We start from the raw sequence: 15,862 nt of genomic DNA on the forward strand, positions 1-15,862 counted from the left end.
ACAACGAAATCTGACGGAATGACAGCAAGACTTGCAACGGCAGTAAAGCGTGGGCTCAGCGAAGAGAACGCTTGGCTGCAGGGCTGGCTGCCGGTCGCCGTAGACGAAAATGAAGCAATCATGACTCATCGCGGGGAGAGCTACAGCGATGTTAGCACGATGTCCTATATCAGAGTGAGAGAATGGCAACGTACGTCGGAGAGTACTGTGGGCTAGTCGGCGAGTACTTCGGATTGTTCCCACTATGACCCGGTGATGTTGGCGAGTAGCCATTCACCGCTGGACTTGTCGGGCTGTACACCGGGCTGGTCGGACTGTAATTTGGCGACGTAGGTGACGTGCCAGAAGGGCCTACACCACTCCCGTACTTCGGGCTCGTGGGTGAATATGTAGGCGATGTGGGTGAGTACTGCGGTGATGTAGGGCTGTACTGCGGCGATGTTGGCGAGTACTGCGGCGAAGTCGGCGAGTACTTCGGGGACGTGGCCGAGCCAGGCTGGTGTGCGGGCGAAGTCGGTGAGTAGTTCGGTGACGTCGGGCTGTAGTTCGGCGAGGTCGGAGAATATGAAGGCGACGTAGGGGAGTAAGATGGAGACGTCGGGGACACTTTGTTGCCACCATGGTAGACAGGTGAGGTCGGCGAATAGGTCGGCGAGGTCGGCGTGTATGCAGGACTTGCTGGGGAAAAGCGTGGGCTCGTGACGTGATACACCGGGCTAGTCGCGCCGTCGAAGCCAGGCGAAGTTGGTGAGTAGCCGGCCGGTGAGGTAGGCGAGTAGCCATAGCCAGGCGACGTCGGACTCATGCCGCTGCTGAATGGACTCGTGGGCGCATAGCCTGGACTCATACCGCCAGAGTAAGGGCTGGCACCGCCAAAGCCACCACCATAACCAGTAAGGCCCCCAGAGTCCGCCTGGCCAGCATCAATGATGGGCGAGAAGCTGGCGCTGTAATCCGGTCCACCCGCATAGCCGCCCTCGGCAAGCGGAGAACCCATATCGTATGGCGTAGCGGCACCGTCCATCGGGCTTGCTGCACCCATAGCCGCAGCCCCAATAGGCCGCTGAGCCGAAACGACGGTCTTGAGCATCTCTTGATCAAGCAGGATGTCAAATTCACCAGTACCAGAAGGTGCCAACTGACCCAAGATGATGTTTTCAGAGACACCCCTGCAGTCGTCCAACTCGCCAGAAGAAGCAGCTTCGAACAGGATCTCTACAGTCTCTTCGAAGGAGCACCGCATCAGCGCACCCGTATCCGCACGATTGATACCATGCCTCGTGACAGCCATCAGCGTGCCTCTAGCACACATGACATCGCACAATATGGCCATGTGACGGTAATTGACGTACGAGCCGTCACCTGTCAGCACGGCGCTGAGCTCTCTCATAAGCGCCGCGCGTGTAGCTTCGATGCCGAAGCACCTGAAGATCTCGCCGAAGTGGTTGCAGGTCGTGCGGGTCGGGTCCACACCCGTCACTGAGAGGGTCTCCTTAAGGTTGAAGCCATCGGTATCCAAAAGCCACTCTTTGCAGAGATCGTCGCTCTTGCTCTTCACGAGCGAGCCATCAGGCTTCTCACGCATGACAGTCTCGGAGCTGACGAAGCAACGCTTGACGTTCTTAACACCACGCAAGGCCACCGAGTCAAGCATGTGGCTCTCCAGGCGCCGGAGCATGTCTTCGGGTGATTCGTCGACATCCTCATCCTCGTCCATCTTCCCGGCCCCTCTCTGCAACAGGCGTACACGGACAACTTGCTCGTCAGCATTGTCATCGGAGAAGACGACAGCAGTGTCTTGGCCGAAGTGCTCTTTAATCGCATGGCCAACGTCGGTAACGGTGAGGCCCTTATCAAGTAGCTGACGGCGCCCGAGAACGATGCGCAGAACCCACTTGCTTTGAAGCTCGATCGGCTCGGCGGAGTCTTCGGGGATGATGAAGTAGGATTCAACCATGTCACGGTCCTCTTCGACGGTCGTAGAGGTGATATCCGGATCGTAGTGAATCTGAGTCTCATCCGTCACGTTCCTAAGCGACGTATGCTCCACCTTCGATCGAAGCTCCTTGCATTTCTCTTGGCTCAGCTTGTCCTCTGGCAGCTGGTACACCTTCATCTGCGGCGTTTTGAGGTTCTCTGCCACATTGAGAATCTCCTTCAGCCGAGGCACACCCTTGGTGGTGGTCTTTGCAGTCACACCAGCCAAGTGGAATGTGTTCAAAGTCATCTGAGTGGCCGGCTCACCGATGGACTGCGCTGCAAGCACACCCACCATCTCGCCAGGACTGGCCAAGGCGCGTGAGAAGCGACTTTCAATGTCACCAAGGATGTTGTCAAGCGCATCCCGGTTAAGCGAATCATCCTTAACGATACGCTTGAATGCCAGCCTTGATCGGAAGTTTGCCTTGCACAGCAGCGTTGCGTTAAGATCGGCCTCGATCGACAGCGGGTCGTCGCCGCGCACGATGATGAGCCTGTCAAGCATCTCCTTAATCTTCGGCACAGCGTACCTCGGATCAAGGTTGCTGCGGGCGCCATCTTTGATTTTAAAGCGATCCTTTGCGTTTCGGATCATACGGTCAACGTTGAGTGGCAACTGCCTGCTCTGATCCGCCTCGTCTGGACCCAGGCCTTTACGAATCTTGTCACGGTCGTTGGAGATTTGTTCAAACTCCTCATCGAAGAGCCGCTGCACATCGACATCGCCACGAATCTCATCAGCCATCTCCAGCATGTCGTTAGTGAGCATGAGATCTTTCGACGCTGGGTTGATAATGTCAATCTTGTATTTCTTGTCAAAGGCAGCAGCGCTCGCCGTGATGATGTCGAGCGTCTGAGGCTCAATGCACATTGCATCAAGACCGTCTTCGCCGTAGATGAACTGCACAATGTCACCCATGGAGTTGCGGACAGTGCCATCGTACTTGACCATGACCTCTTCGAGAGCTTTGACCAGACGACGCTGAATGTAACCGGTCTCGGCAGTCTTGACAGCTGTGTCGATGAGACCTTCACGACCACCCATCGCGTGGAAGAAGAATTCATGTGGTGTCAAGCCACGCAAGTAGGAGTTTTCAACGAAGCCTCTTGATGCTGGGGAGTAGTCATCCTTCGGGAAGTGCGGAAGGGTGCGGTATTTGAACCCGAACGGCAAGCGCTTGCCCTCCAGTGACTGCTGACCCACAGCTGCCGTCATCTGAGAGACATTCGTGGACGAACCCTTCGAACCAGACTGCACCATGGTGCCGACATTGTTGCAAGCTCTCATACCGTTGAATGCGATGTCGCCGGCGTTGTTGCGGGCGTTGTCCAGGAACGATTTAGCTTTCGATTCAAACGTCTCTCGGATCGTCATGCCGGGCAAGGTCTCCAGCTCGTTATTTTCCACCGTCTTGACAAGCTCGAGTAGCTGATCTTTCTCCTTCTGGACAGCCGCCTCAATCTTGTTTGCCATGTCCTGATTGGGAACGGTGTCGCCAATGCCAACACTGAAACCATTGTGCAGTAGCCAGTAGCAGACAACACGCTGCGCGGCGTTGAAGAACTCAACGGCCGCTTTCGGACCCTCACTGCCATTATCGTTGAAGATGTAGTGTACAACACCACCTTGCGAAGCACCAACGATCTTCTTAACGAAGCGACCCAGCACTAGGTCGCCGTTCTGTACAAGCAATCCCTTTTTCTCCTTGAGCGGGATATGCGGTGTATTCTCGTCGTCCATGCGCTGGAGGTTGAGCCCTGCCGGAAGCGCAAGCGATATTATCTGCTTGCCGGTCCACATAGGCTTTGGCCTGAGGATGGCGGGTTGAGGTACCACTCCGTCCCAGTTCGGCAGCCACAAGAGAATGTTCATGACATTCTCGTAGTCGATCATCACGTCACGCCGGGTCATCATGTAGATACCGGCCATAGTGTCTTGCACAATACCCATCAGTGGACCGTTCTTCTGGGGCGACACAATATTCTTCGGCACGGCGCAAAGCTCGCTTACTTCCGCACGAGTCTCGTGCGATTGCGGAACGTGCAAATTCATCTCATCGCCATCAAAGTCGGCGTTGTACGGTGAGGTGACCGACAGGTTCAATCGGAAAGTCGAGTAGGGCATAACTTTGACACGGTGCCCCATCATAGACTCCTTGTGCAGCGACGGCTGGCGGTTGAAGATGATGTAGTCGCCGTCGACAATGTGCCGCTCGACCTTCCAGCCGTATTGTAGCTGAACATCATTCTTCGCACGCCGCAGGTCAATACGCTCGCCTTCGCCTCGAATGACGTAGCGGGCGCCAGGGTGCTCGTTAGGTCCATTACGAACGAGCTCCTGCAGCTTCTGGATGTTGTAAGCATTCACCGTTTCCGGGAATGTCAACGTCTTGGCGATTGAGCGAGGCACGCCGACTTGGTCAAGATCAAGGTTTGGATCACCAGTGATAACGGTACGCGCGGAGAAGTCGACACGCTTGCCCATGAGATTGCCTCGCAGACGGCCCTCCTTTGACTTAAGACGAGCGCGAATGGACTTGACAGGCCTTCCGCTCTTTTGTAGTGCCCTCGGTACGCCAGCAATGTCGTTATCCATGTACGTTGCCACATGGAACTGTAGCAGCTGGACGAACTCCTCAGTGACGTGTTGAGGCGAGCCCTCCATCTCGCAGCGACGAACGTTGGAGTTTGCGCGGATGATGTCTGAGAGCTTGTAGGTCAAGTCGTCTTCGGAGCGCATACCCTGGCTCGTACCGTCGACGGAGATCGAAGGACGTACTGCAGGAGGTGGGACAGGCAGCACGGTGAGGACCATCCACTCTGGCCTAGCGTAATCGGCGTTCAAGCCTAGGCGAGCCAGTTCCTCGTCCGAGATCGCGCGGAAGACGTTAAGCGCATACTGCGGCGTGATCGGAATCTTTTCCGACTCGGCCTTTGAGCCTTTCTCGTCTTCATCACTCTTCGCGACTTTGATGGTGCCGTTCAAACGAAGCTGCTCTTTACGAATGATAGGCTGAGCATTGCCACAGCCACCGTGGCCTTTGACCTTTAGCGCCGCCTTCGGGTCTGGACCGTAGCCACCATCGTCTTCGGGAGGCGCGTCGACCTGACAAATGCTGATGCCTTTGCAAATCTTATGGACGGCTTCGAAGCGGCGCTTGGGATCGCGGAGGCGAATGGCCTGAGCAAATGCGGGGTTGCTCTTTGAGAGCGTGTAAGCAAAGTGATATAACAGAGAATGTGACCTACCTGCGAGAAAAGGAAACAAGACTTACCTCATCAGCCAGAATCTTGCCGCAATTATGGCACACCGACTCCAGGATCTTCTTAATCTTGATGATGAAGCCTGATCATGTGACGTTAGCATGCAGGGTCAGGAGACGCAAGAGTCTGTGTTTGCACGAACCGACGTGGAAGACCGGCTGCGCGAGCTCGATATGACCAAAGTGACCCGGGCAGATTTCGGGTACCTCCTTACAGGTGGCACACTGCGTACCGCGGTCGATGGAACCAAGTTTTGGGTCATTTAAGCCCTTTTCGCGTGGCCGGTGGCGCTGCTCGTCCATTGTCTCAGGGTATTCGATATGACAGACACTCATGTTCTTGATCTCTTCGGGTGAGAACAGGCCGAACTGGATCTCCTGCACCGTCTTGAGAGGCGCATCGGAGTGCGGGAAAGTGTAGTTCGACATTTTGCTGATTGTCGTGGGCGTGCGAATACTTCAGGTTGGATGTCAACTGTGGCTTCGTCGCCGTCGAGTATATTGTATCGCGCCGGACTTGCGGATTACGACTTTGCGCGTTCACTGTCGATTCACTCCGCTGCTTGCCACCCGCGTCACCACGCACCCACCCCTTTCTACCGCGCGCCCTCAGGGAGGACCGCCTCCGCCTAATTGGCCCCTCGCTGCCGTCGTCTCACTTGTCGCACTCAGTAGAGATACTGTTTCCGATCTAATGTGATGGATTTGATGCGCGCTGCGCGCGTTGGTAGCAGTATGAATAGCCGTTCAGACAGTGCGCCCGGAGGCTGAATCGCGCGACCGGCGGGCGATCAGAAGGACCGTGTGATGTCTCTCAGCACTCTACCGTGTGAGTTTGGCAGTTATCGCGAGTATCCGGACGATTACTGATGGGTTGGTTGGGGATGGAGGAGTGGGAAGATGTTGCGAGGCGACGCATCAGCGGCCGATTCTTTGACCGGAACCATCCGCGCACAGACCCACGGGGAAAGAGTCACACGAGTCAGGCCGTATTGCGTTAGTGCGCAGAGCCGCAACAACGGTCTTGCATGTCAAAAGCACGCGATCACTTTGTGCTGTAGACAGTGTTTCGTCTCTCGCAACAATTGTGTACATTGTGTGATTGATGAGGCATCGCTTCGAGTCGCCGTTTATAACTCGGTCCGCATAATATAGAGTTGCGACATCAGTATTGCTCGTACTGCTGCAACAAGCAAGCATGCTACCTTTCGGGGACCAGTCAGAAACGCAGCAACATCATATGTCACACCGGCGGTGATAAGGAGGGCTTGAGACACATTTGGGTAGAGCAGCGCTAGGGAGCAAGAGTCTCCCTATGATTATGCCATGAACCTCCCACTCACTGACCCAGTCTTGCTGGCACAAGACATACCCGAGACACTAGTCGCCCGACTCCGCTCGTCTGGTCAAGCAGTATGTCTGCGCTTTAGCCACAAAGGCGACCTTCTTGCCTCCGGCACCGCCAAAGGCACCATCGCCATCTTTGATCTCGAGACGAATGGCGTAGCGCGCAAGCTTAAGGGCCACACCGCCGGTCGTACGGTCCAGAGCTTGAGCTGGGAGAGAAGTGGCCGTTACCTTCTCAGTAGCAGTATAGACTGGAAAGTCATACTATGGGATCTCCACGATGGCAGCAGGGTGCGCTCAGTGAGCCTAGGCGCACCTGTCTACATTGCCGAGCTGCATCCGCAAAACCACCTGCAGTGTGTGGCAGCACTGTATGAGTACCGTCCAGTATTGGCCGATCTTAGCGACAGCAGAGTCAAGCAGTACGCGCTACCCAACCTACCGAAACGAGCACCGCACGAAATGGACGCGAATCCGGAGAAGGCTGACGCTAAGCACTTCACCACTGTCGCCGCCTTCACACCCACAGGCTCACACGTGGTCACTGGTACCACAAAAGGCTGGCTGAATGTCATCGATGTCGCCACGCGGGAGACGATCTACAGCACGCGATTATGCTCCAAGCCCATCCTCCTGATCAGGCTAAGCAGCTCAGGTCGAGACTTACTGGTAAATGCATCCGACACCATCATCCGCACCATCAAGCTTCCGGACCTCTCCTTGCCCGACCTGGCAGCCGACAACATCCGCTTAGACGTCGAGCACAAATTCCAAGATGTCGTGAACCGGCTGTCGTGGAATCATGTCGCATTCTCCAGTAACGCGGACTACGTCATGGCCAGCACGCTCATGAACCACGACATCTACATTTGGGAGCGCGGCCACGGCTCACTAGTCAAGATTCTCGAGGGTCCGAAAGAAGAGCTAGGCGCGGTAGAGTGGCACCCAAGCCGTCCATTTGTTGCCGCAACAGGTGTCGAAAGCGGCCGGGTCTACCTCTGGGGCATCAATACACCACAGCGATGGTCTGCGCTGGCGCCTGACTTTGCGGAGGTGGAGGAGAATGTGGAGTACATTGAGAAGGAAGATGAGTTCGACATTCATCCGGTCGAAGAACTGCAGAAGCGGAGGTTGGATCAGGAGGATGAAGAAGTCGATGTGCTGACGGTGGATGACCAGCAGCTGGAGCGGGAGGGTGGCAAAGGAGGTAAAGGTGAAGAGTTCCGGATGCCGGTGTTGCTCGATATGGGTGAAAGTGACAGCGAGGATGAGATTGTGGCTATCGGGACTGGGCAGTTCCGGCGTAAAAGCATTGCGCAAGACGACGGCGACTTTCTTGACGGTGAAGACGCAGTGGCGAATGGGCGTGCTGAGGAAGTGGTTGAGCATGCGGGAAGTAAGCGGCGACGGGGTGACTGAGACTTTGCCGGTCTTTCTTGTCATTACTAGTGGTATGCGCGTAGCTTCAATGACCGGCGTGCACATGAACCGAAGGAGAACACATTGGGAAGTTCTTTCTCACCTCCTACTCAAGCTCCCTGGAGGCGCTTCTTCATGGCTAAGATTAAGAACAGCTCAAACAATCGTGAACTCTGCTTCGGACGCCTCTTCGAACCACTAGACCTCGCCGCGACGCCGGAACATCTGCGCTACGCCCACTCTGCGCCAATAGCCATCCTCCACTGGACATAACACAAGGCAGATAGCATCACCGCCAGGACTCATTGCAAGCTTGATGCACCCAAGAGCAGTACCAGGCTCAAGCTCCTCATGGGTATCCGCCTTGACAACTAGGCTTCGATTCCCTAATGCCAGACTGAGCAGACATTGGCTGTCAGTGTCACGGACAGCAAGCACGGTGACCCGCAGTGCCCTCCCCTTCAGTGTGATTGAGGCGCTTGCAAGCGCGCCGAACGCATTGTTACCGATTGGCATAGCACTCCAGCGAAGCAGCAGCGCCGCTGCTGTCGCCTCTCCAAATTTGAGCCACGTCGATGGCACCGTCCAGCGACGGCCATGACCAGGACGGCGCAGTGTAGGACGAAGTACGACGGCACGTACTTACTGGTCGCCAAGTAAGGCCACTGATGAAAGCATGTTCAGGCCACAACCCTGCTCCATATGGTCCAAGTCGTTCGTGGAACTGGTTCGAAAGACCGGACAGGGCAACCAGCTCGCCGGAAGAGAATGTCAACTCGCGTTGAGTGTATTCATCAACCAACCGCCACCACGTCTTGGAGACCTCGGAAATGTTGACTCGCCCAATCTCCGTCTTCGTACAGAGCCGCCGTAATGCCTTCCGCGAGTGTGGCAGGAAGTTCAAGTGGCCAGGCAGTACCTGCTTCGGAAGCTGGCAGATACCCTCTCGACACTCGAAAATGACTCCTCGGCGCGTGAAATGAAGAGTATGCCTGGACAGTAAAGTTTCTTGCATAATCCACCCTCGAGTGTTAATGTGAGATGCCATTATCACCCTGACCAAAGCATGCTCCGCACTTTTCGATTCGCGCCAAACTGTATCACCGTCAGCTTCCTCGCTCTTGATCGGATCACCCACGGATTGTGGCATACCAGCGCCCCGGAGTAGTCCAGAAGTCGGATCTGGAGACGAGCCAGCTGAAACGTTGAGGGCTGCTTGCCCATATACAAGGTGCATCTGCCCTGACTCTGCTTCCCAGTCTTGGACATCGTACTTCGTCGCCCTCGACACCAACTTCGACGACTCGTGTGGGCAATTCCGTCTTAACTTCATCCACTGCCGACGAGCAACCGAGATGTCCAGCAGCGCAGGCGTCAAGTACCCGCAGGACGGCTGCACACGGGAAGCTATCCCGAGGTAAACTGTGCCCTTCATTCACGGTGCCCACAGGACTACGTTCGATAGAGTGGCTAACCATCCCACTGCAACCAGTGTTCCTCCTGATGTGCGTAAATTCTCGAGCTCCAAGAGCAGTGTAACTTCCAAGCGAGGTGTCAGTCGCGGACCATTCAATGCGCTCCTGGCCCACAGCAGGGAGGAGGGTGGAACCATGCCCGTAGCTTAACAGTCGAGCAAGTTTCGTTTCCAGCTGCTCAAATTGGGTCTTTGTTGCTTCAAGCGAAGCTCTGTGTATTTCCCAACTTTGCTCGAACGCAGCATCAAGTCGCTTTATGAGCTGGTTATTTGCCTGATGAGACTCGTCTCGCGACTCGAGAAGAGTGCGACTGAGATCTGCGCTCTTCTCGTGGACGATTCGCTGCAATTCTCGAATCGTGGTCTCAGATCTTCGGACCGTGACGGCAGACTCGCAGCTCAGAGCCAGGACGACACCAGCTCGGCACTCACTGAGCTTTTGAAGAAGCTGGTGTACGTGCCCGACTTCACGGAGCCATGCGGTACGTCTCGTCTTTTTTCCTTCCGGAACTTCCTTGACGAGCTGGTACTCGATAAGCTGCTGTATGCTGACTAGGCAAGCTTGTGTCATGCTTAGAGACGTATCGAAGGAGCGACTTGCTCGCCGCAACTCGCAAGCATCTCCCGATACATCGTGCAGTACACTTGTGAACGTTTCAACTTCCACCTGAAGCTCCTCCAGTTCTCGTGGAGCATCGTAGACCTTCTTCGCAAGCTTTACACCCTTGCGAACGGCGTCGAGGAAAGTCAGGACGCTCGCTACCCCATCCATCGCGGTTTCTGACTTCACACTGCGCGCACGAAAAAGTGATGAGGTGGGCAGTTTTAGATCGTATGTCGCCAGAAAGCAGAAGCAGAAGAGAGTTCAAAGCAAGATCACCGCGAAAGCGTGCTTGTCCTGCTTCTGGGCTTGGACAAGGCTTCGTGGAGCACAGCCACCACCCCTTAGCGAGCTTTCAGGCGACTGGCGAATACGCAAGCCTTGCATGCACACCTTCCACGAACTCCCAAGTTGCACCGCTTTGCGCAAGCGGGTCGGACGTACATGCGTTGTGGACTACTGGCAAATGGTTATCCTCGTCAGAGGCGGTGAGTTAGGTCATACTCACTATATACTCGTAGTGGCCGATTACTCAATGTGCTAAGGCTAGCATCGATTCAGGCGGTAGAAGAAACAGGGGAGGGCTCGCTCAGGTAACTGCTCGTGCAGATCTACCTCTTCTGTCCGAACTCCTGGTAGACAGGAGGGGCAGCATTTCCGAATCCAACCGGATGGTACTCTCCTCCAGTCGGCCCATACGCAGTACCCGCTCCATGCGTATTCTCATTCTGCACGCCCTCCTTACCCTCCATCTTCCTCCGGTCCTCCTCCGGAATAACGCCTCCATCGCCTCCACCAACCACAACCTCACCACCCCCCCTCACACGACCAACAACCATGCCCTTAGCCACAGACTTGATCACGGCCCGACGCGACACACCCGTAACGTCAATGTACACCAGACCGACGTTCTTGACGCCACCAGCGATATCTGCCGCGATGGCGCCAGCCTCGGGTCCGTATCGGTGGCCTACCACCGCCGTCGCGGCAGCACCGGAGCTTGTGAGCAGATTCTTGCCCGAATAGGCGATGCCGTCTGCGATGGTGGAGAAGGCGATCATGCTTTTGTTGAGTAACCCAGGCTTGTAGCCGTCGTCGGGTCCGAGAGGCCGGCCCTTCTCGTCGTAACCTTTGAGCGGCCTATGCTTCTTGTGCCCGGACATGCCTGCAGCCAGGTTCTGGACAATGTTCGTCGCTTGGCCGACGGTCTTTGACGACAAGCCTGCCGCTCCCTGGGTGAAGGTGTTGATTTTCCTTGCTCTGGCGTGCGTGGCTTCTGTGAATTCCAGCGGCTTCGGGAGAGGCTTCGTTTTTTGCGTGAAGTTGTCCGCGGAAGATGATAGCATATTGCCGATGTATGAGCTGCCCGTAACGATGAGCCGCGATGCAGTGGCTGCGTTCTTGACGAGGCTGGAATCCTTGTATGCCGGATGTTTGGCCATGCGGAGATAGTCTTCTGACACCGGCCGCACTTCGATGCGCTTGCCATCTTCACTCACTTGCACCTCGACAGGGTCTTTGGAGCCAGGCTTGAGCTTAGCATCTTCGAAGATCTTGGCGTCGCCGCCGAGCTCGCCAACTACGGAGCCGTTATCCTCATCGATAAGGACAATCTGGCCGGCATGTGGCTGACCTTTCTCGTTGGACGCATACTTGCCACCCGGTGCGTAGTCTGCTGGGTGGTAGGCGCTCTTCTCGCCCGGACGAGAAGGAAGCGGCGGCTTGGCGCGCTCAAGGAAGGCCGTACACTGTGCGAGGATGGTCTCGAAGGTGTCTTTATCCTCCTGGGTCACGCCGTAGCCGATCCGCGGAAACTCTATGCGGGTAAATGCACCAGAGTCAGGTCCTAAATCCCAGCGTGGTATCAAGTAAGAGTTGGGTGGCTGGTGGTAGATCTGCGTTGTTGCGGGTAGAGGCAGATCAAGCTCCGGAGGTAGGTTGAGATGGAGGTAGAAGTCTTCATCCGGCGCTTCGTTCTGTGGTATCGTCGTGCTTAGTCCGGAAAAGGGTGAGCTCGTCGGCACCATCAACAAGCTCAGAGTCTGCGGGCCAGACGGTGTGAGTGATTGCTCCTCGCCATTTTGGATGTGGTAGGCTTTGATGCCGGGGATGGTATAGAGAAGCTTTGGCTCCTTGTGACCAGCCATGATTGTTGGGGAGGTAGTTGGAAGTCCTAGATAAGTTGCGAGCAACCCGCCGGCGTCACCCACAGTATAACGAGGGGTAGCAGGAGTTGTTATGTAGGAGGAAAGCAGGACGAGGTATAGAGCTTCAGAAGACGTAGAGGAAGAAGGACTGAGACGAGACGAGTTGTGAATACATAACCTACACTAATAACAACCTGCTTCTCACACCTGCAACTGAGCACATGGCAGTCGCATGTGGTGGAGGGGTGCTGTGACGTACAGCAGCAGTGGCTGTGCTGGCGAGAACTGTGGCGGTTGCGAATGGCCAAGAGATGGCGTACTTGGCAATGGGAGTCGAGCTTGACATCGTTTGTGGATGGATGCCGAGCTGCATTGAGACGGGCGCGAAGAGTAACGGAGCTTCGAAGGCAGAGGGCAAGCAAGCTCTCAGAGTCGTTTGCGTTCCTCTTGCGTCACTAGTCCGCCTCGGTTCCCGTTTCAGCCCAAAGCGCCAAGGATACCGCGAGCCTCCCTTTGCCCTCACTTCACATTGTCAGCTCGGTGAGCTTCACGCTTCACTCCCAACACTGGCGGGGCATCTGGAACGCTCGTTGGTGACGCCGCGAGGATGCTACACCCTCGTGGCAGCCGGGCAAAAGGGCTGCAGTGAGCAGCGTTACTGGTAGACCACAACACCATCCGACCGACAACCATTGAAGTAACATACAATCACCATGCGATAGATGCAACGAGCATATAGTAGTAGAGAAGCTCGCTAGAACAGTGTAGAGTCAGGACATGGCGAGGATGCTACAGCTGAAGGCGCCCAATCTTGGGCCGCTCAACAAACCGCTGCGCTGGATGGGCCGTCAACTCCCACCCCTCAACTTCATCAGCGTACATTGGGCCTACTTTTGCATTGTATGCCTCAATGCGGCCTGGATCTTCTACGTCAGCAACACCGAAACCAAGGTCACCTTCACCGACAGCCTCTTCTTATCCGTCTCGGCAATGACCGAGGCTGGTCTCAGTAAGTGCAGCGATGTGTAGTCCCCGCCGATCTTTGATAGCTGACCCCCCACCGATGTACATTAGACACTGTCAATCTGTCGGAGCTCAACACGTTCCAGCAGTTCATCTTGTTCTTCTTGATCATTCTAGGCTCGGCCATCTTCGTCTCAGCGTGGATAGTACAGGTACGTAAGGTCACGTTTGAGCGTAAGTTTCGTGATTTCCTTGCGGCGCAGCGCAGGCGGCGGGAGCGGAGCAGGAGCAGGTCAAGGGTAAGGGCAAGAACATGGTCGAGGCGCAGGTCGGGATCAGCAACGAGAGGCGTCGAGGCTGGCAAGGCGTTGGAGGAGAAGGATCACTTGGAACCTGCGACCGAAAACCAGTCCATTACCGGCAACGAGACCGGACAGATACCTAGGCAATACAGCGCTTTAGACGGAATTGTTGACGCTGAGGGAAGAGGACGCGACATGACTCCTCCTGCGCGCAGAGGCGGGGCGGAAATGAACGACAACGCAGTGTCTGATGGCGAGGAAGAAACTCTGCCAGGAGACAACGCGTCATCCAATCGCGGGCCCACCCCTGGAATAACGTTTGCGGGCGACACTCGATTTGGGCCAACTTCTCCTATCCAAGACGGCATGTTGCAGCCTCGTCGTCGTCGCAACAGCAACATCTTCAACTTCCAAGGTGTTGGCGCACGGCCCGATGCTAACCTGAGTCCGACCACCCCAAGCCAGCCGACATCGACCGCTGGACAACCTGCTAACATGCCCGCTCAACCGCACGGCAGGAGCCTGGGCGACATCAGCCAATACTTCGAATCTGCCACCGGCTGGATTGCGAGAAACAGTCAGTTCCACGGCCTGTCGGAGAAGGAGCGCGAGAAGCTCGGCGGCTGCGAGTACCGCGCCATCTCCCTGCTTTCTTGGCTTGTACCGGTGTACTTTGTACTGTGGCAATTCCTCGGTGCCATCGGATGCGCCGCGTGGGTTGCTCACAACGCCGCGAGCACCGCACGCATGAACGGACTCAATCCATGGTGGGTGGGTGCCTTCAATGCCGTCTCCGCGTTCAACAACTCCGGCATGAGCCTTCTCGACGCCAACATGACGGCATTCCAGCGCAGCTACTACATGCTCATCACCATGTCCATGCTCATCCTGGCCGGCAACACGTGCTACCCCATCTTCCTGCGTCTTATCATATGGTGCATGTGGAAGTTTGTAACCTCCGGTCTGTTCAAAGGCGAAGAGTGGGACGAACGAGCCCAGACTCTCCGCTTTCTACTCGACCATCCCCGCCGCTGCTACACCAACCTATTCCCCGCACAGCACACTTGGTGGCTGCTCTTCGCCCTCGTTATGCTAAACGGGATCGACTGGGCTGCGTTCGAGGTGCTTAATATAGGCAACAGCCAGCTCAACTCGGGTCTACCGACCAACATCCGCGTCATCGACGGCCTCTTCCAAGCCTTTGCCGTCCGAAGCGGCGGCTTCTACGTCGTCGCTATTCCCAGCGTGCGCATCAGCCTACAAGCCCTCTACGTCGTAATGATGTACATCTCCGTCTACCCCGTCGTCATCACCATGCGCAACAGCAACGTCTACGAGGAACGCTCGCTGGGCATCTACGCTGAAGATCAAGAAGACGATGACGAGGACAAGGACGGCGCGAAGTCGGAGACTGGTAACGTCATGGCTACAGGTACGGCAAACAGCGACGGCTTCTTCCTCCGCCGCGCCAAGACCATCCGCTCCACCATCCTCCCCACCAAACCTGGAGAAAGCAATAGTCACTTCGTGCGCCACCAGCTCCGCGCCCAACTCGCTCACGACGCGTGGTGGATCGTGCTCGCTCTCATCCTCATCATGATCATCGAAAACCCACTCTTTGTTGAAAACCCATCCGTCTTCAGCGTTTTCAACTTCCTTTTCGAGATCGTTAGCGCTTACGGTAAGTCAGCAGAAGCGCACCCTTCTCACAGTTCCCGCAATATCAGCTGACCTTGTCCGTGTCGTAGGCTGCGTGGGCATCTCAGTGGGCTTGCCATGGGCGGCTTACAGTTTCTGCGGGAGCTGGCATACATTGAGTAAGTTGATCCTGTGTGCGGTCATGTTGCGGGGCAGGCATAGGGGTTTGCCGGTTGCGATCGATCGGGCCGTGCTGCTGCCTGGGGAGGAGACGTGGAGGGCTGAGGAAGAGGATGGAAGGATTAGGATTGCTAGGACGATGAGTAGGGGGAGAGGGGAGATGGCGGTTTGAGAGCAATGTCTTCTCTGTGGATCCGTTCCGTCGGGCGCCCCGCAGAGACGCTGGAGTGATCGGGATGGCAGTTAATCAGGAATTTAGCGTGGCGTTCGGCGAGATGATGGGCTGCTGGATAGGCGCCCTGCTTGCTTTCATTCATGGTAGTTGGCTATCAACTGCACTCGATAGAGGCTATGGCAGCACGATGCCTCTGCCGCTACATGAACAGCCCGGTCAGATGCCGTATCTGGCAGACTACAACTGCTGCTACCGCACATGAACTTCGTCCAACTCGTAAATATTTCGTCACCCCCTGCTACTCCTACTGCTGAACTTCCCCATCATCCCTGCAAAAGCCCCGCCGCTGCCGCCGCCACCCGCACTCCTCTTC

The 15,862-nt window shown here is 56.0% G+C and overlaps 5 protein-coding genes across 5 annotated transcripts; 2 read left to right on the forward strand and 3 right to left on the reverse strand.

Annotated features, from left to right (window-relative positions):
• Positions 1 to 95: 95 nt before the first annotated feature.
• BAUCODRAFT_85149 (uncharacterized protein) lies at positions 96 to 6,139 on the reverse strand. The gene is made up of 3 exons (XM_007675611.1): positions 5,387 to 6,139; positions 5,256 to 5,326; positions 96 to 5,182 (listed from the first exon to the last, which is right to left on the reverse strand). The coding sequence occupies exons 1-3, from the start codon at positions 5,670 to 5,672 to the stop codon at positions 170 to 172; spliced, it is 5,370 nt and encodes a 1,789-aa protein (XP_007673801.1). The 5' UTR covers positions 5,673 to 6,139; the 3' UTR covers positions 96 to 169.
• A 14-nt stretch (positions 6,140 to 6,153) lies between these two features.
• BAUCODRAFT_389882 (uncharacterized protein) lies at positions 6,154 to 8,167 on the forward strand. The gene has a single exon (XM_007675912.1). The coding sequence runs from the start codon at positions 6,570 to 6,572 to the stop codon at positions 8,007 to 8,009; it is 1,440 nt and encodes a 479-aa protein (XP_007674102.1). The 5' UTR covers positions 6,154 to 6,569; the 3' UTR covers positions 8,010 to 8,167.
• A 707-nt stretch (positions 8,168 to 8,874) lies between these two features.
• Positions 8,875 to 10,475, reverse strand: BAUCODRAFT_389880 (uncharacterized protein). Its single transcript, XM_007675913.1, has one exon. It carries the CDS (start codon positions 10,253 to 10,255, stop codon positions 9,140 to 9,142), a length of 1,116 nt encoding a protein of 371 aa, XP_007674103.1. The 5' UTR covers positions 10,256 to 10,475; the 3' UTR covers positions 8,875 to 9,139.
• Positions 10,476 to 10,520: 45 nt separating this feature from the next.
• BAUCODRAFT_31364 (uncharacterized protein) lies at positions 10,521 to 12,490 on the reverse strand. Its single transcript, XM_007675371.1, has one exon. The coding sequence runs from the start codon at positions 12,229 to 12,231 to the stop codon at positions 10,696 to 10,698; it is 1,536 nt and encodes a 511-aa protein (XP_007673561.1). The 5' UTR covers positions 12,232 to 12,490; the 3' UTR covers positions 10,521 to 10,695.
• A 359-nt stretch (positions 12,491 to 12,849) lies between these two features.
• Positions 12,850 to 15,640, forward strand: BAUCODRAFT_389945 (uncharacterized protein). Its single transcript, XM_007675914.1, has 3 exons — positions 12,850 to 13,240; positions 13,306 to 15,177; positions 15,245 to 15,640. The coding sequence occupies exons 1-3, from the start codon at positions 13,009 to 13,011 to the stop codon at positions 15,484 to 15,486; spliced, it is 2,346 nt and encodes a 781-aa protein (XP_007674104.1). The 5' UTR covers positions 12,850 to 13,008; the 3' UTR covers positions 15,487 to 15,640.
• Positions 15,641 to 15,862: the final 222 nt, after the last annotated feature.

Source organism: Baudoinia panamericana (assembly GCF_000338955.1).
Source record: "Baudoinia panamericana UAMH 10762 unplaced genomic scaffold BAUCOscaffold_3, whole genome shotgun sequence".
In the NCBI taxonomy this organism is placed as follows: domain Eukaryota; kingdom Fungi; phylum Ascomycota; class Dothideomycetes; order Mycosphaerellales; family Teratosphaeriaceae; genus Baudoinia; species Baudoinia panamericana.